Source organism: Bos indicus x Bos taurus, chromosome 18, assembly GCF_003369695.1.
Source record: "Bos indicus x Bos taurus breed Angus x Brahman F1 hybrid chromosome 18, Bos_hybrid_MaternalHap_v2.0, whole genome shotgun sequence".
Taxonomy (NCBI): Eukaryota; Metazoa; Chordata; class Mammalia; order Artiodactyla; family Bovidae; genus Bos; species Bos indicus x Bos taurus.
Window position 1 is genome coordinate 14,889,438 of NC_040093.1, and position 18,419 is coordinate 14,907,856.

The 18,419-nt window shown below is 58.9% G+C and overlaps 1 protein-coding gene across 1 annotated transcript in view; it reads left to right on the plus strand.

Annotated features, from left to right (window-relative positions):
* Positions 1–18,419, plus strand: part of MEGF8 (multiple EGF like domains 8) — a 41,532-nt gene that overhangs the window by 7,810 nt on the left and 15,303 nt on the right. The window contains exons 5-29 of the mRNA XM_027515696.1: positions 964–1,144; positions 1,231–1,319; positions 2,027–2,442; positions 2,886–3,031; positions 3,152–3,274; positions 5,210–5,364; positions 5,700–5,819; positions 6,152–6,296; positions 6,409–6,572; positions 8,750–8,950; positions 9,329–9,529; positions 9,935–10,171; positions 10,968–11,086; positions 11,191–11,322; positions 11,414–11,527; positions 12,019–12,267; positions 12,764–12,963; positions 13,202–13,412; positions 13,507–13,756; positions 14,250–14,382; positions 15,839–16,086; positions 16,176–16,286; positions 16,446–16,564; positions 16,935–17,142; positions 17,659–17,839. Coding sequence (XP_027371497.1) covers positions 964–1,144; positions 1,231–1,319; positions 2,027–2,442; positions 2,886–3,031; positions 3,152–3,274; positions 5,210–5,364; positions 5,700–5,819; positions 6,152–6,296; positions 6,409–6,572; positions 8,750–8,950; positions 9,329–9,529; positions 9,935–10,171; positions 10,968–11,086; positions 11,191–11,322; positions 11,414–11,527; positions 12,019–12,267; positions 12,764–12,963; positions 13,202–13,412; positions 13,507–13,756; positions 14,250–14,382; positions 15,839–16,086; positions 16,176–16,286; positions 16,446–16,564; positions 16,935–17,142; positions 17,659–17,839 — 4,453 coding nt within the window. The remainder of the gene's footprint in view (positions 1–963; positions 1,145–1,230; positions 1,320–2,026; positions 2,443–2,885; positions 3,032–3,151; positions 3,275–5,209; positions 5,365–5,699; positions 5,820–6,151; positions 6,297–6,408; positions 6,573–8,749; positions 8,951–9,328; positions 9,530–9,934; positions 10,172–10,967; positions 11,087–11,190; positions 11,323–11,413; positions 11,528–12,018; positions 12,268–12,763; positions 12,964–13,201; positions 13,413–13,506; positions 13,757–14,249; positions 14,383–15,838; positions 16,087–16,175; positions 16,287–16,445; positions 16,565–16,934; positions 17,143–17,658; positions 17,840–18,419) is intronic.

Consider the following 18,419-nt stretch of genomic DNA (forward strand, 5'->3'; position numbering starts at 1 on the left):
AGCCTGTCCCCCCGTGTCCCCCTGGACCCCGGCCTGTGGTCACACCTCCCACCCCCACCTCCTGGCTCTGACCCTGCCCCTGCCTGAGACAGCCCCTGCCAGCCTGCCCTCTCCCATGACGCTGACCGCCACCCCCCCCACCCCACCCCAGGACCCTGCTCCGTCCTACAGAATTCCCCTCTCCGTCCACACCCCACTCCCCACCTGTGACTCCATCCCACTCCACCAGGGGGCCCCTCCTCAGCTTGAACCCACTCCCAGCCTCACCTGTAACCCACCTGTCACCTGTGAACCCAGCTTCCTTCCTCTCGCCAGGCCCGACTCCACCTTCCCACCCCTCCACTCTGTCTGGCTTGGGCCCCCAGCTGTGACTTCTGACACCCCCCACCCCAAGTCTTTATTGAATTTGTTACAATATTGCTTGTTTCATGTTTTGGTTTTTTGGCTGCAAGGCACCTCTGCATTGGAAGGTGAAATCTTAACCACTAGGCTGCCAGGGAAATCCCATGATTTCTGACCTTTGACCACTGACCGGGGGCCTAAGCCGTGCATGTCCAGCTCTGGGACTGGATCAGCCTTGAGCCCTCTCTGCCTTGACCTCCCTGGACTTGAGTTCTTCCAGCCCAGGCCGACCCTGACCTCACCGCCGTCTTCTTTTTCTCCAACCCGTCTGTCTGTCTGTCCTCGTTTTTCTTTCTGGGTCTTTTTCCTTTTCCTTTCTCTGCTGGTCTGACTTCTCTCCACTCCTCTGCCTCCCTCCGGTTGTGTCTCTGTGTCCGTCTCTTCCTCTGTCTGCTGCCCTGTCTTGCTCCTGTCTCTCGCCTTGCCTCTCGGTTTTTCCATCTTCCCCTTTCGTGTTCATCTCTTTCCTTTTCACTTTCTGCTCCGCCTGTCTCACTCTGGCTCTTGTCTCTGTTCCCTGCCTGTCTGTCTGTCCCTGCCTGTGTGTCCCCTTGCCCCCAGCCCCTGGGACCGTGCCGCTGTGAGCCTGGTTTCCTGGGACGCGCCTGTGACCTGCACCTGTGGGAGAACCAGGGGGCTGGCTGGTGGCACAACGTGAGTGCCGGGGACCCCGCCTTCTCTGCCCGTATCGGGGCAGCCGGGGCCTTCCTGTCCCCACTGGGGCTGCTGGCTGTTTTTGGAGGTGAGCAGATGGCATGTGATCTGAGTCTGGGGTCTGGAGGCCTGGCAGCCTGTGGCCAGGGCCTGACACTGTCCTCCTCTCCATAGGCCAGGACCTCAACCGCGCGCTGGGGGACCTCGTCCTGTACAACTTCTCTGCCAACACCTGGGAGCGCTGGGACCTGAGCCCTGCCCCGGTACGGACCCCACCTCTGCCCCGCCAGGGGCGCCTGTCCCCTCTGCTGGAGCCAGCCAGGGCATCCTGGTTGCTGTTGTTCAGTCGCACAGTCGTGTCTGACTCTTTGCGACCCCAGGGACTGCAGCATGCCAGGCTTCCCCGTCCTTCATTATCTCCCCAAATTGGCTCGAACTTACACCCACTGAGTCGATGGCACTCCAGAGTGACCCTGTTACCCCGCACACCCCCAGCCCCTGCAGCTTTATGCAGGGTCACCGGCCCCTCCCACTTGTGCTTTTCTCTCTTCTTCCTTTATCTTCCTTTCTGCATCTTACCTCTCTGCGTGTCTCCTGTCTCTCTCTCGGTTCATCTTTCTGTTTTTTGTCTCTGACTCTGAGTCGTCTGCTCTTTTGGTCTCTGTGTCTCGCTCTCTGGGTTGTATCTCTGACTCTCTCTCTTGGTCTCTGTCATTCCTCCTTGACTGCTCCTTCTCTTCCTGTGTTTCTCTGCCACACCTCTCTTTGTGTTCACACGTGTCTGTCTCTCGGGATCTCTCTTTTTTCTCTTGGCACGTGTCCGTCTCTCTCTCTGCCTCTATCGCATCTTCTGTCTTGTCTCTCCGTCCTCCTGTGTCTCGGCATTTCTGTCTGTCTGGCTGTCCTTGTCCTTCTGGGTGGCACCACCTGTTTCCCTCTCCATCTCTGCATCCTGGTCTCTTCGTCGCAGGCTGCCCGTCACTCCCACGTGGCTGTGGCTTGGGCCGGCTCCCTGGTGCTGATGGGCGGTGAGCTGGCTGATGGCACCCTCACCAGCGACATCTGGGCCTTTAGCCCGATGGGTGGCGGCCGCTGGGAGCTTCTGGCACCACCTGCCTCCAGTCCCTCGGGGCCGCCCGGCCTGGCAGGTCATGCAGCAGCCCTGGTGGACAACACGTGGCTCTATGTGTCTGGTGGCCGCACCCAGCACGACCTCTTCTCCTCCGGCCTCTTCCGTTTCCGCCTCGACGGCACCAGTGGGGGCTATTGGGAGCAGGTGATGCCAGCAGGTGGGCGGCCCCCTGCCGCCACCGGCCATTCCATGGTGTTCCATGCCGCCTCCCGTGCCCTGCTGGTTCACGGTGGACACCGGCCCTCCACTGCCCGGTGAGTGACCTGCCCTCCACCCCCGCCTTGCAGAGCCAGGCCTGGGCCAACACCCCAGGCCTTTAGGCTCTAGCAGTCTTCGCCCACTGATAGACTCCTGTGGTCATTCAGCCACCCCTTCCTTTCTCCTTCACTCATTCATTTGCTCACCCACTCACCATTCTCTACTCTTGTCATCCAACCTCTTGGTCACATGCTTCCCCATGCACGCCCACTCGCCCATCCATCCACCTCACCTCTGCTTGGTGTCCAGCCCTGGCTAGATTATGCAGGGAACCCAGAAATCTGTCGGACTTGGGTCCTGCCTGTGAGTTGCTGCTAGTTCCAAGAGGATAAATATCCAGTAAAGCCAGTCTCAACCCTGGGGGATCATGACTCCTAAGAGCCCAGAGGAGGGAGAGGCCCTTCCTGCCCTGAGCCCCTCTCCTACCCGCCCCTGACAGATTCTCTGTGCGGGTGAACTCCACCGAGCTCTTCCATGTGGATCGGCGCGTGTGGACCACCCTGAAGGGCCGGGAGGGACTTCACGGCCCACGGGAGCGAGCCTTCCACACGGCCAGCGTCCTGGGCAACTACATGCTGGTCTATGGTGAGGAGGCTCCCCGTCCCCGCCCGCCTGCCAAGGGCCTGCGTCTGAGCTGAGACCCCCTGCATGGACGCCCTCACCTCCCCTAGGCTGGCCAGCTGTGCCCCTCTCCTCCTTCCCCAGGGGGCAACGTGCACACCCACTACCAGGAGGAAAAGTGCTATGAAGACGGCATCTTCTTCTACCACCTGGGCTGCCATCAGTGGGTGTCAGGGGCTGAGCTTGCCCCTCCAGGAACTCCAGAGGGTGAGTGGCCCATCTGTTTCTGTCAGGGGCTCCTGAAGGTCACTCATGCCCCCACAGTGATGTGGGACTTTGGGCAGAAACCACCCGGTCCTGTTTGGAGCTGGCCTCAGGAGGCATGGCGGCACTGGGGGCAGGACCAGGGCGTTGTTGCTGTGGAGATGGGAGACATATTCAGTAGCATCAGATCTGGGCTGCAATTGAGGTTTTGCCAGTTTTCAGCCATCCCAGGGAACTGCCTCCAAAGAAGCACCTTTCTCAAGATCAGACAGTGGGAAAATGCTGAAGCGGAATGGCCATTCCTCAACAACCTTTTGTATAAAAGCCATCATTTAATCTCTCTGTACCTCAGCTTCCCCCTCTGTAAACTGTAATAACACTTAAACCTCTGGGACGTGGTGAGAATAAATTGATAAAGTGAAGAACAAGTGAGCACCGTCCAGGAAGGGCCCAACACACCGTCCTAAGAGTGCAGGGCCAGAGGGCTCACTTGGAGGGCGCATGGAGAAGCCTTGCAAGCTCAGGAGATCAGGGGCAGCTTTGCAAATGGGAAGAAAGTCACAGGCCCTCTCCTCGGAAAGACACTTGTGTGCACAAGCCAGGTATATCCTTTCAGCGGGCTCTGGACTTCCCAGAGGCCCATCTGTTCTCCTCACCCTATTGAATAGAAGGGTGGGGACAAAGGGCAAGCGTAAGAGAAGGGACAGTAACATTTAAGGGGTGGGCAGGAGGAGGGGTCCCTAAGGAACTGTTTGACCGTCAGAAATAAAGCCTTGGCCTAGCATTGGAGGCCTCCCATCCCAGCCCCGCTTTAGGCTCCCTCACTAGATAGCCCAGAGTGTGAGGCTTCTGGAGGCCTCTTCTTTGTAGATTTTGACCCCTGGGCCAGGTCCCCTGAACTTACAGAGCAAATAGGTAAGAGAGTGAAGGAGTCACCAATCCCTGACCTCTTACCCATCAGTCAGGACTCTTGGTTGTAAGCGACAGAAAGCCCACTGCTTAAGCAAAAAGAAGAATGTCTTGACTCCCTTGAGTGAAAACTGGCTGCAGGCTGGCCTGGATCCAGGTGGGCGTGTGATGGCCTCAGCCATGTCTCTCTCCAGTTCTCAGTCTCCCGGTTTCCTTCTGTCTCTGGCAGGTTTGCTTTTGTAGATGGTCACCAGCAGCTCTGTGATTATATTCGCCCCCCTTAAAATGCCTGGAGAGAGGGGACAGATGTATATCAATGGCTAATTCATATTGATTTATGGCAGAAACCAACACAATATTGTAAAGCAATTATCCTTTAATTAAAAATAAAATAAATTTTTAAAAAATGCCTGGGAAAAAGACAGTGTCTTTTCCCCAAGAATAGTAGGAATTACGTTCCCTGCCTGAACTAGTCACTGACTCTGATCAGCCTGGGCTCAAGCCCCACTGCTGCCAGAGTCCAGGCCAGCTTGACTTGAGCCTTGGGGAGTGTGAGTGGGAGGGTTGGTTTCCCAGAGGAAATGCAGAGGCTGTCCCTGGAGGGAGGCGGGTGTCGGACAGATGCGAGCCATGTAGCCCACCTCAGCTCCCCGAGGGCAAGGTTCCGTTTACAGAGGAGGAAAGCAGGACTCAGAAAAATCTAGTCTCTTGCCCAAGGTCACACAACTAGTCAGCAGTTGATCTGTGATTTGAAAGCCAGGAAGTGGTAGACCCAGGATTTGAACCCAAGTCCTGATCCCAGAGAGCATGCTCTGTCTGAAAGATGACTCGGGCAGTGGTGTGGGAGCTACAGGAGGTGAGAGAACTTGGGCCAGAGCAGGGCCAGGCAGGCTGGGAGTGTTGCATTGGACAAGTGGGGTCGAAGCATGGGGGGGGGGTCAGGGGTGGTCCTCTAGGTGGGTAACCATGAAGGTGAGAGGGGGAGTTGGGGGGTGGTCTCATGTCCTTGAGGGGTCTGTATTCTCCTAGGCCGAGCAGCGCCTCCTAGTGGCCGGTACTCACACGTGGCGGCTGTGCTTGGTGGCAGTGTCCTGTTGGTGGCCGGGGGGTACAGTGGCCGGCCTCGTGGGGACTTGATGGCCTACAAAGTGCCCCCCTTTGTGTTCCAGGCGCCTGCTCCAGATGTGAGCACTGGGGTGACCGGGAGAGGGTGGCTGAGGAGGAGGTGGCCTGGTTCCCATGGTTAAGGGAAGTTGTGGGCGGAGGGTCCCTGGGAGAAAGGGAAGAGATCCGGAGGGCTGTGACAGGAGGGAGGTCAGACCCCAGGTCCAGGGGAAGAGAAATGGTGATCCCTGGGGCTGAGGGCAGAGGAGCAGTGGTCCCTGGGGCTGCAGAGAAGTGGACGGGGGTCCTCAATGATCTGAGCAGTTGGGGTCCCCTGGAACCATCAGGGTGAGTGGGGGTGTGGGAGAAGGCGCCGGGTCTGAGCACCCTCTCCTCCCTGCCCACCTCTCTGCAGTACCACTTGGACTATTGCTCCATGTACACGGACCACAGCGTCTGCTCCCGAGACCCCGAATGCAGTTGGTGTCAGGGGGCCTGCCAAGCTGCCCCACCTCCTGGGACTCCCTCAGGGGCTGTGAGTGACTGTCCTCGTCCTCTGTCCCCTAGCACAAGACCTGGTCCTCAGTGTCGTCTTCTGCCTAAACCAAGTTGAGACGGAGTTTGCTGCACTTGGGAGACTCATTTTCACTCTTGAGATGGGAATTCCTGACCCTTCACCCTCTTCCCCATCCTTTTGTACTTCTGATCTGTCCCTAGATCCCCCACCCCGTCCTCTTGATCTTTCTGGTTCCAAGTCGGCTCTCAGTCCCTTTCTTCAGTTTCCTGACCTTTCTGCCCCAAGACTCCTGAATCCCAGGTCCCTTAAGCTCCCGTGGGTGGTGACTGCCATGTGTCCCTTCTCTGTAGTGTCCGGCTGCCAGCTGCCTGGGCCTGAGCCGTCTCCTGGGTGACTGCCAGGCCTGCCTGGCGTTCAGCAGCAGTGCGGCTCCCCCCCAGGGGCCCGGTGCCCTGGGCTGGTGCGTGCACAATGAGAGCTGCCTCCCTCGGCCTGGTAAGTGTCCAGTAGCAGCGTTAGCGGGGGGGCGGGGGAGGGGAGGTGGTGGTGGGGGGCACCTCAGCCACCGCACACCGACTTCCCTCTCCCGACCCTCCTGTCCCCACAGAGCAGGCCCGCTGCCGCGGGGAGCAGATCTCCGGCACCGTGGGCTGGTGGGGGCCCGCTCCTGTCTTTGTGACCTCCCTGGAGGCCTGTGTCACCCAGAGCTTCCTGCCTGGCCTGCACCTGCTCACCTTCCAGCAGCCACCCAACGCCTCCCAGCCTGACAAGGTGGGGAAGCCAGGGTGAGGAGCCCAGCATAGAGTGTCGAAGGGCCTGGTCTTAAGATTTCTCATTTTTTTCAAATGGATCTTTTTTAAAAAAAAAGTTTTAAAATTTGTTTATTTATCTTTGGCTTTGGCTGTGCTGGGTCTTCATCGCTGTGTAGGCTTTTCTCTAGTTGCAGAGGGCAGAGGCTGCTCTCTAGATTCGGTGCACAGGCTTGTCACTGTGGTGGCTTCTCTTGTGGGGAGGACGGGCTCCTGGGCGTGTGGGCTTCGGTAGTTGCAGCACGCAGGCTCAGCAGTTGTAGCTCTCAGGGTCTAGAGCACAAACTCAATAGTTGTGGCACAGGGGCTTATTTGCTCCATGGCATGTGGGATCTTCCCGGACCAGGGATTGAACTTGTGTTTCCTGCATTGGCAAGGTGGATTCTTTACCACTGAGCCACCAGGGAAGCCCTCACGTGGACCTTTATCACTCTTGTGTTTACCCCTTAAGTCTTCACATTCAAGGATCTGATTTTCCTTATTGACTTAAATTTTTTTTTTTTTCCCTGAAAAACTGTGGTGAGATAACACATAACATAAAATTTACCCTTAGTGATATTTAGCGCATTCACGATATAGTGCAACTGTCACCACTCTCTAGTTTGAAAATATTTTTATCACCCCAAGGGGAAGCCCCAGATCCATTAAGGTACCACTCTCCGCTCCTCTCTCCCTTTGGCCTCTGGCAGCCACTGACCAAATCCACTGTATCTGGATTTGTTAACCCTGAATAGGTCGTACGATGGAATCGTATAATACATGGCCTTTTGTGTGTGGCTTCATCCACTCAGCAAACGTTTTCGAGGCTCATCCGTGTAGTGGCACGTGTCAGAGCTTCATTCCTTTTCTAAAAAATCATTTGTTTGTTGTGCTGGGTCTTCGTTGCTGTGGGTGGGCTCTCTGCAGCTGCAGTGAGGGGGACAGTCTGTTGCATTGCACGGGGGTCTCATTGCAGTGGCTTCTCTTGTTGCAGAGCACAGACTCGAGGTGCACGGGGCTCAGTAGTTGTGGCACATTTGGATTTCTAAACTATCCTTCCACAGTTTACCCATTCAAATATGAGTAAATTGATATTTAATTATTTTTGTTTCTTGTGGAAAAAGTAACATGCCGTCTACACTGTACTGCTGCTTTCCTTTTTTTTCTTGGTGTATCCTGGCAAGCTTCCCATAGCAGAACTTGGGAAACATTCTCTCTCTCTTTTTTTAACAGCTTCATAATATTCCATTTACATTCGAATGCCGTAGTGTTCTAGTTTATTTAAACAGTCTCCCGTGGGCTTTCCCAGGTGGCCTAGTGATAAAGAATCTGCCTGTCAGTGCAGGAGACATAAGAGATACTGGTTTGATCCCTGGATTGGGAAGATCCCCTGGAGGAGGGCATGGCAACCCACTCCAGTATTCTTGCCTAGAGAATCCCATGGACAGAGGAGCCTGTTGGGCTATGGTTCATAGGGTTGCAAAGAGTCAGGCACAACTGAAGCAACTTAGCATGCACGTACCCATGATGAATACTTGGGTTGTTCTCCCTTTCACAATTATAAAAACACATACTAGCAGTAAATCATGTAATACGTCCGTTGCTCTCAATGTTGGATCTGGACTCCTTTTTTTTAATCTTTTTAACTTATAACTTACATACTGGTTCATTTTACAACAAAGAACAGGATACATAGGGTGAGGTCCTGAAGGGATCTCATCTTCTGTCCCCATGGAGTTGGGGTGAGACATCTTCCTAGAACATGAGTGTGTTCACTAACCTGTAACCTGGAAGTTTTCCAAACCCCCTAGTTAAGGGAGCTGGACTCTTAAGGGCTTAAGTGGAAAGATAGGATGTTGAGGAAGAAGCTGCTGAGAGGTCCAGGGCCCTGGAGTTTAATGAGAGGTGGAGATGAGCAGGGCCTGGGACCCTGCTGTCTGCTATCCGATTTGGAGCCCAGCTCCCTTCCTAGAGTGACGATGGGTGAGCTGTCTGTCACCCCTGCACCCCTAATCCTGGCCTCAGACTCCCATTTAGTAAAACAGAAGAGGAGATTAGGTTGCTTGGTCTCTTCGGTTCGGCTGTGGCTGGAGAGGCCTGAGACGCACGGGGCCGGGCAGAGAAGTCCTCAAGCTCACCTCCCCTGCTTGGCCGGCACAGGTCTTGATCGTCCGCAGCACGACCATCACCCTGACGCCGAGCTCAGAGACCGACGTGTCCCTGGTCTACCGTGGCTTCATCCACCCGCTGCTGCCGGGAGGCCCTGGGGGGTCTGGGGCTGAGGATGTGGCCGTGTGGGCCCGGGCCCAGCGCCTGCATGTGCTGGCCCGGATGGCCCGGGGCCCGGACACAGAAAACATGGTAAGAATGCCTGGGACACTCAGCAGGCTATTTGCGGTAAATACAGGGGGCATAGGTGTGTGGCAGGGAGTCGCACTGGGGAGAATCTGGAGGCCTGGGATATATCCTTAGTGGAGGGAGGGCCTGGGGGGTCTTCATTTGAACAGAATTGGAGGGGAATTTTGAAAAAAGTGGAAGCTCTCAGTTACCAGGTCAGACTCCCCTGAGTAGAAGGTGGGTCGCTGGGAGGTTTGGGGGTGCTGGGAGGTTCTTAGGGTCTAAGGAACTCAGGCCCTCCTCTTCCCTGGAGGGGGTAGGTGCTTGGTGGGTTTGGGGCTCTTGGGGATTTCAGGAGCCAGAGTGTGGGTGGCACATTCAGGGGCCTCATCTGTCCCCCAGGAGGAGGTGGGGCGCTGGGTGGCACAGCAGGAGAAGGAGACGAGGCGGCTGCAGCGCCCAGGGTCAGCTCGCCTCTTCCCACTGCCCGGCCGGGGCCACAAGTATGCAGTAGAGATCCGGGGCCAGCTCAATGGCTCAGCAGGCCCCGGGCACAGTGAGCTCACCCTGCTGTGGGACCGGACTGGCGTGCCAGGTGGCAGCGTAAGTACCCAGACGCCCTGGACTTGCTGAACCCAGGGCCATGAATTAACTCCCTTGACCCTCACCTCTTACTTGTTGACTCCTGAACTCTGGGCCTTACCTTGAACCTCCCAGACCCCAGTATCTGACCTCCAGAGTCTGACCCCTCGCCACATCTCCGAGGCCTCCCACCCTGACCTCGCTGACCCTGACTTCTGCCCTCCCTACTTTGACCTCTGATCTCTAGATTCTCTCAAACCCCGATCCCTTTAGTCTCCCAGTGGCCTAGATCCTGACTTTTTGCATGTCCAAATTCTCAGCCTTGTCTCCAAACCCTTAAGTCTTTGGCTCCAAACACTGATCCCTGTCCCAAACCTTGACCTGGAGCATGGAGCCCTCACCCTCCTCTGACACCCTCACCCCCAGGAGATCTCCTTCTTCTTCCTGGAGCCCTACCGCTCGTCGGCCTGCGCCTCCTACTCCTCCTGCCTGGGCTGCCTGGCAGACCAGGGCTGCGGCTGGTGCCTGGCCAGCGCCACCTGCCACCTGCGCCAGAGCGGCGCCCACTGTAGGGACGCTGGGGCCGGCGGGTCCCTGCTCGTGCTGGTGCCTGCCCTCTGCCCGCTCTGCGAGGAGCATCGCGACTGCCACGCCTGCACCCAGGTGCGCACCAGGCTGCAGCGGGGAGGTCTCGGAGCGGAGTCGGCCAGAGCAGGCGACTCAGCCCTGGGGGGTGGGTCCCCAGGACTGGCTGAGGGACCCTGGGTAGTGGTGAGGGCAGACAGCTGGGGCGCTTGTTGTTAGCAGGTGAGAGTCAGGTGGGAGAGGGGCTGGAGAGCGGGCTTGACATAGGCATGACTCTGCACGTGGCAGGGACTGGAGAACCGAGCTGGACATCTCTGCACCAGAGGGGCGTTATCCGCTGGACAGCAGAGCCCGAGAGCAGGTCTTAAGGCCTGCTGGCTTCAGAAGTTCAAGTCCCGTAGTCAGCCCTTCACCTCCTTCCTTCCACATTGCTTGGGAGGGTCAAGGGAGCCTCAAGGGCTCCAGACTTTCACCCCCCACCCCCACCCTGGGCACTCGAGTCCCAAGGGGAAGGAGAACACCTTCCTGTCCCCACCGCACCGCCATCCCTCAGCTCAACAGAGATTGCCAAAGAGCCTTTCCTGTGCTTCTGTTGGGGCTGGTGCCAGCTCCTGGACCAGTGAGGCTGGGGGGAGGGAGGGTGACCCCTCGCCCATCTCTGGATCCTGGGGATTGGGTCAGCCCCACCTGGACCACACAAAGTGGCGCTACTGCCCCGAAAGCGAGCCGTGCGGGTCAGGCGGAACCCGTGGATCTCCCTGGCTGCAGGAGGGAGGCGGGCTTGGACCAGGGATCTGTGAGCCGGTGCTGGGGGCCTGGCGCCAGGAGGCCCAGGGGAAGCTTCAGCTGGGCTCTTCCTCTTCTGTCCTCCCAGGACCCCTTCTGTGAGTGGCATCAGAGCACCAGCCGCAAGGGGGACGCGGCGTGCAGCCGGCGCGGCCGGGGTCGGGGCGCCCTGAAGAGTCCGGAAGAGTGCCCCCCACTCTGCAGCCAGTGAGCTCCGCTGGGCTCAGGGAGAGGGCGTGTGAGGGTGTGTGGGGGGCCGGGCTGCGCCCTGACCCGGTGCCCCCGTGCCCCCGTGCCCTGCCTGCCCCCAGGCGCCTGACCTGTGACGACTGCCTGGCCAACTCGAGCCAGTGCGCCTGGTGCCAGTCCACCCGCACCTGCTTCCTGTTCGCCGCCTACCTGGCCCGGTACCCGCACGGGGGCTGCCGAGGCTGGGACGACAGGTGCGGGCGGGCGGCAGGGGCGCGGAAGGGGAGGGTGGAGGTGGGGCGGGGCGGGGGTAGCTCGGGCGGCCTCACACCCGCCTCCCCGCAGCGTACACTCGGAGCCTCGGTGCCGGAGCTGTGACCGCTTCCCGAGCTGTCACGAGTGTCTGCAGAGCCATGAGTGTGGCTGGTGTGGAAACGAGGACAACCCCATGCTGGGCCGGTGAGGGGGCGGGGCCGGGGGCGGGGCCGCGGGGGCTCGCTGCCCACCCTGATTCTCACAGCCTCTTTGTTTCTCTGCCCCTTGGCCTTTTTCTCTGTTCTTCTCCCCCTTCTCTCTCTCTCTCTTCTCCCTCCCAACTCTTTCCCTGTTTCTGTGACTTGTTTTCTCTCATCTTCCCTTCTGTTTTCTTTCTTCTGATCTTTGTGTTTCTCCTCTGTCTCCCTTTGTCTATAATACCCCCCCCCGCCCCCCCCCCGCCCCCCCCCCGCCCCCCCCCCCCCCCCCCCCCCCCCCCGCCGCTGTCCTTTAAAATCGTTTTTGCCTGGCTTCCCTGGGGTTTTCTCTGCCTCTCTTCCATTTCTCCTGTCTGTCTCCATATTCATCTTTGTGTCTCTCTGGTTTATCTCCTCTCTCCCTGTCCCCGTCTCTCTGTCTCTCTCCTTACTTTGCCCCTCCACCCCAATCGCCTTCTTCAACCCCACTCCCCGCAGTTGCCTCCAAGGGGACTTCTCAGGGCCTCTGAGTGGGGGGAACTGCTCCCTGTGGGTCGGGGAGGGCCTGGGGCTGTCTGTGGCCCTCCCCGCCCGCTGGGCGTATGCCCGCTGTCCGGATGTAGACGAGTGCCGCCTGGGCCTGGCGCGGTGCCACCTGCGGGCGACCTGCCTGAACACACCCCTCAGCTACGAGTGTCACTGCCAGAGGGGCTACCAGGGCGATGGCGTCACTTACTGCAACCGCACGTGAGTGGGGCCTGGGTTTCCATGGAGACATCGGCCCAGGGCGGGTCCGGGCGGAGACGCTGGGAGGAACTGATCCTGGTGTTAGGCTGCCTTCCCCGGAGCAAGCCTCCCCAGTGAGCCTTGGGTTTTTACCTGGCAGAACAGGCCCTCATTAGAGTGACAGGGTCCTCAGTGTTACACAGTTACTGTGGAGACGGGTCACCCTTGGACTGGAGGCCGCAGTTGCCATAGAGATGGAGGAGGACCAAGTTGAAAGGGGTTTTCACAGAGAACAGACCACCAGTGGTGATATTTGGTTTCTATAGAGACAGGAGTTACTACATGTGATGGGGTTACCTTGGAGACAGGGCCACCCACGGAGTCCAGGATCCTGGAACAGGCAGTAGCTTCTGATGGTGTTGCCATGGAGATACTGGGGTGGAGCCGGGAGAGGGGTGGATGCCTTGGGGGCTCCAGGCCTGCCCATCCTTCCCCCACCCCCACCACGCCCCCTCAGGTGCCTGGAGGACTGTGGCCACGGTGTGTGCAGCGGCCCCCCAGACTTCACCTGCGTGTGTGACCTGGGCTGGACATCAGACCTGCCCCTTCCCACGCCGGCCCCCGGCCCCCCCGCCCCCCGCTGTTCGCGGGACTGTGGCTGCAACTTCCACAGCCACTGCCACAAGCGGGGGCCCGGCTTCTGCGATGAGTGCCAGGGTGAGCAGCCAGCCCGCTGGCCTCGGGCACCTCCCTGGGGCTCCTGAGTCCCCACCCCCAGCTCCAGGTCCCTCGGTCCCACTGCCTGTTCAGCGCCCGCCCTCCCTCCTGGTATCTGCACTTCCTCCTCAGTCTGGGTCCCAGTTGCCCTGCTTTGAGCCAGGTGGGGTCAGACAGGGTTGGGCTCCTTCCTGCCTTGGCCCCTGACCCTGCCTCCTGCCCGCGGGGACCTCCACAGACTGGACGTGGGGGGAGCACTGTGAGCGGTGCCGGCCTGGAAGCTTCGGGAATGCCACAGGCTCCGGCGGCTGCCGGCCCTGCCAGTGCAACGGGCATGGGGACCCTCGCCGAGGCCACTGTGACAACCTCAGCGGGCTCTGCTTCTGCCAGGACCACACCGAGGGTGCCCACTGCCAGCTCTGCTCCCCTGGCTACTACGGGGACCCTCGGTGAGCCAGGGGCCAGCCAGGCCGGGGTGCGAGGCAGGGACGTGGCGGGCTAGGACAGGACTGATCTGACGCTGCCTTTCCTCTCTCCCCCCAGGGCAGGTGGCTCCTGCTTCCGGGAGTGTGGGGGTCGTGCCCTCCTCACCAACGTGTCCTCAGTGGCACTGGGCTCACGCCGGTTTGGGGGGCTCCTGCCTGCAGGTGGCGGGGCAGCAAGAGCGGGGCCTGGCCTGTCCTACTGTGTGTGGGTTGTCTCGGCCACTGAGGTGCTGCAGCCCTGTGCCCCCGGGACCCTCTGTCCCCCGCTTACCCTCACCTTCTCCCCCGACAGCAGCACCCCGTGCACGGTGAGCACCAAGGGCGCTCATGACAGGCCCACTTTCCCCCACCCAGGGGGAACCTTCAGACAGACCCTGGCCCCCATGTCCCTCCCAACTCTATTCCTCAGGCCCCTACCCCTCTGTTCCTCAGCCCACAGACCCTCCCACTTCCCAGGCTGCCTCCTGTTTCCTGGACCCCAGTTTCCCATTCCCCAGTCCAGGCATGGTAAACGTTTGTACCTTGAGGGCCAACTCTGATCGATTGGTAGTGGCTGCCAGGATCTGTGTATTGAGAGACTCCATGCACAAGTGCCTGATTGATTAACCATGTCTGCTGTCAACACAGGCGTGGGAATGGTGGCCTCCATGCCACAGCGTGACAGTCAGATTAGGTGGTTCAAGCAGCTTTTGCCCCCATCTCAGATTGCTCTCTCTTTTTGAGCTCCTCTCCTCCCAGACCCCAAGCATAGCTTTGTCTCTTCCTCATCATCCCCTGATCCTTGACTCCTCACCCCTCCAGCTGAGCTATGTCCTGGCCTTTGATGGATTCCCACGCTTCCTAGACACTGGTGTCGTCCAGTCGGACCGTAGCCTCATCGCTGCGTTTTGCGGCCAGCGGCGGGACCGGCCCCTCACTGTGCAGGCCCTGTCTGGTATGGGCACTGGGGGAATGGGACCGCTGTCTGGGACTGTCCTTTGTCCCTGTACTTTGCTGCCTGAGGTGGGCTCAAGACCCAGCCTGACTGTCCCAGCAACTGATTTGCTGGGTGATGCAATCCTTGCCACCTCTGGGTCTCAGTTTCTTCAGCTGAAGATTGTACTGCCTGGGTTATGTTTCTGGAAAGAAGGTCCAAATGGGGGACACAGAATGTAGCTGGTGTGGCCCCTGAGCATCTCTCTCCTCAGCCTAGTGGTTCTCAACCAGGAGTGACTTTGCCCCTTGGGGTATTTGGCTGTGTCTGGCGATGTTCTGATTGTCACGATTGGAGGTACTACTGGTATCCCATGGTTAGGGGTATCCCATGGGTGGGGGCCAGAGATGCTGCTCTGCAGTGAAAGGGCCCACGTTTGAAGTGCTTCTCTTCATGTTGTAAAACCAAGTGGCTGCAAGGTTGTGAGAGGGCAGAGTTGGAGTTGTTCTGCTGGCGATGGCATGCAAGCCCAGACCCTGCACAGCGAGCTTCTAGAGCTGAGGGGTCCTCTGTGTCATTTCACCCAGAAAACATTTACTGAGCACCCAGCTGTCAAGCTGGGCCTGCCTGGGCTCCATGCTGGGCGTGTCGAAGGGAATCAGGGACACAGGCACTGCCTTCATGGACTCACAGCAGAAGGGGACGTGACAAACAGCAGTGAACAAATTATAGTCAGAATAGTGACACTTTTTTGAGAAGGAACGAGAGGAAATGGAAAGGACTGGGGACCTGGCCTGTCTGGGGAGGTGAGGAAGGATTCTTTGCAGAAGTGAAATTTTACTTGAGGCCTGAAGGGGGCGGTGTGGGCAAGGACGACTACTGAGGGAGGCATAGCAGATGCCTGCCCAGGCTCTGAGACCTGCCAGCCCAGGAGACGCGGGTTCGATCCCTGGGTCAGAAAGATTCCCCTGGAGAAGGAAATGGCAACCCACTCCCTTATTCTTGCCTGGGAAATCCAGTGGACAGAGGAACCCTGCAGGCTACAGTCCAGGGAGTCGCAAAGAGTCGGACACGACTTGGCGACTAAACAACGACAAACAATAACTTCCTATTCTGAGAATAGGAAGCTGGTCAGTGGTGCTGGAGTGCAAAGAGCTGGGAGGGTGAGAGGTGATGCGATCAGAGAGCCCGCAGGCCTACCGACTCTGTATTTTTAAAAAATATTTATTTATTTGGCTGCACTGGGTCTTAGTTGTAGCACGAGCTTAGTTGCAACATGTGAGCTCTTAATTGGCAGCATGCAGTTAGTTGTGGCGTGTGGGATCTAGTTCCCTGATCAGGGATCGAACCCATCCCCCCCTGCATGGGGAGCGCGGAGTCTCAACCACTGGACCACCAGGGACGCCCAACCCCTGTCTCTTTGGATATCACTTTGTTGTGGTCTTGTGATGAACCTCTGGACTCTCTCCTCCAACAGGGCTGCTGGTACTGCACTGGGAGGCCAATGGCTCCTCATCCTGGGGCTTCAATGCCTCCGTGGGCTCTGCCCGCTGTGGGTCAGGGGGCCCCGGGAGCTGCCCTGTCCCCCAGGAGTGTGTGCCCCAGGATGGGGTCCCAGGTGCTGGACTCTGCCGGTGTCCCCAGGGCTGGGCTGGCCCGCACTGCCGCATGGCTGTGTGTCCTGAGAACTGTAATGCCCACAACGGGGCGGGGACGTGTAATCAGGTACGGGTAGAAGAGAGCAAGCCAGGTGGGATGGAGGGTGGGGGTGGTAATCAGGGCAACCCCCCCCAGCTGCTTCTGCTGTCCCCCAGAGCCTGGGCGTGTGCGTCTGTGCTGAGGGCTTTGGGGGTCCTGACTGTGCCACGAAGCTGGATGGTGGGCAGCTGGTCTGGGAGACCCTCATGGACAGCCGCCTCTCAGCTGTGAGTTATGGACACCACTCCCCAGGGAGGTGCCGGGCAGCGCGCCTCCTGGATCATTCTCCCCGCTCCACTCCCCAGACTACCCCCAGAGACCCTGTACCCAGCCTGCCACTTGGTAATGACCTCCCCTGAGCCCTCCTGTCCGCGCCCCACCCCCAGGACACTGCCAGCCGCTTCCTGCACCGCCTGGGGCACACGATGGTGGAGGGACCTGATGCCACCTTGTGGATGTTTGGGGGCCTGGGCCTGCCCCAGGGGCTGCTGGGAAACCTGTATAGGTGAGGACGGCCCTGGGAAGGTGGGACGCCTGAATGACAAAAGGTCTCCTCAGGGGAGGCTGAGATGCCTGTCCATAAGAGTCCCCTGTGGGGGGTGCAGAAAAGTCTCCACAGGTGCAGGGTACCTCAAAGGATGCTGGGATGCTTGCACAGGAGGCTTACCTCATGGGCTGGGGTGCTTACTGGGGTGGTGGTACCCCAGAGGATGGCACAGTGATTGTCATAGAAGGGTCACCTTAAGGGTGTTGGGGTACCTACCAAGTGGGGGGTGATCCCAGGGGATGCTGGGGTACAGTGGGGGGATGTCACCCCAGGGGGTTATGGGCTGACTGCCACATAGTGAGGCTGCTTTTTTGCATCTTGGCCCCAGGTACTCAGTGAGTGAACGGCGGTGGACACAGATGTTGGCAGGAGCCGAGGATGGGGGCCCAGGCCCCTCCCCTCGCTCTTTCCACGCTGCTGCCTACGTGCCTGCTGGCCGTGGGGCCATGTACCTGCTGGGGGGGCTCACAGCTGGGGGCATCGCCCGGGACTTCTGGGTCCTCAACCTCACCACCCTGCAGTGGCGGCAGGAGAAGGTAAGCATCTCAATCCCCAGGTCCCCACAGCCAGGCTCCAGCAGGGATGGCAAGAGCAGCTCCAGCCATCCTTGCCCCCAGAGGAGGACGCTTCCTCCTGGGGCCCCAGCACAAGTCCCAGAAGTTGAATTTCCTTGGCCATCCTGGGTCACACTTAATTCCTGAGCCAGTCCCCAGCCAAGGGGATGTGACCCTCTGGGTGGCCAGGCTGGGACACAGTCCCCTTGTCGAGCTGGTATACTCAGCCCTGTGCAGCCAGAGTAAGAGCCGGGGAGCAAGGGCTTCCCAGAGGAACCCTGGGCTATTCCCACCTGAAGAAGTGACACCAAGCAGGCAGAAATAGTGATAGGTCTGCTTGTCTGCCGGGACCATGACTGGTGGGAAGGCCTGGGGTCTGACCTGTACCCCCTTAGCGGTTCAAGGGGAGAATGGGGAGCTCTGAGCCTTGCTTCTACGCACAAAATGACCCCTGATCTCTGCCCCTCTCCCTGGTGACCTCCACCCTTCATCCCCCAGGCCCCTCAGACTGTGGAGCTGCCAGCCGTTGCTGGTCACACGCTTACTGCCCGCCGAGGCCTATCTCTGCTCCTGGTGGGTGGTTACTCCCCGGAAAATGGCTTCAACCAGCAGCTGCTTGAGTACCAGCTGGCGACTGGCACCTGGGTGTCCGGGGCTCAGAGCGGGACACCCCCCACAGGTGGGCCTGGGGACAGGGCACGGCGTTGGGGCTGGGCACAGCGCTTTTGACTCGACTGTCCTCTCTACCCACTCCTGTACTCTGTGGTCACTGCCTCCTACACCTGTTGTCTCTCTGTGTACCCCGTCACTCACCCACCTTCTCAGGATGCTGTCTTTTGAGAAGTTCAGTTTCTCTCCTTACCCCTCCCAGACTTCATGAGAAGCTGCCCCACCTCCTGCCTAGTAGCAGTGGGGCACTTTCCCTCTCCCAGGCTCTAGAACACTGCCCCTCAGGTATTTTCCTTTCTCTCCCTCTCCTCTTCCTTTCTTTCTTTGGCTACACCGGATCTTAGTTGTAGCACATGGGATCTTTCGATGTGGTGCACGGACTGCCTAATTGTGGCGCACAGGCTCAGGAGTTGTAACATGAGGGCTCTGTAGTTCCATGGCCTGTGGGATCTTTGTTCCCCAACCAGGAATCAAACTCTCATCCCCTGCATTACAAGGTGGATTCCTAACCACTGGACTACCAGGGAAGTCCCTGTCCCTTTCCTTCTGCATTCTTTGATCACTGTCCCCAAGGTCCCTCTGGTCACCCT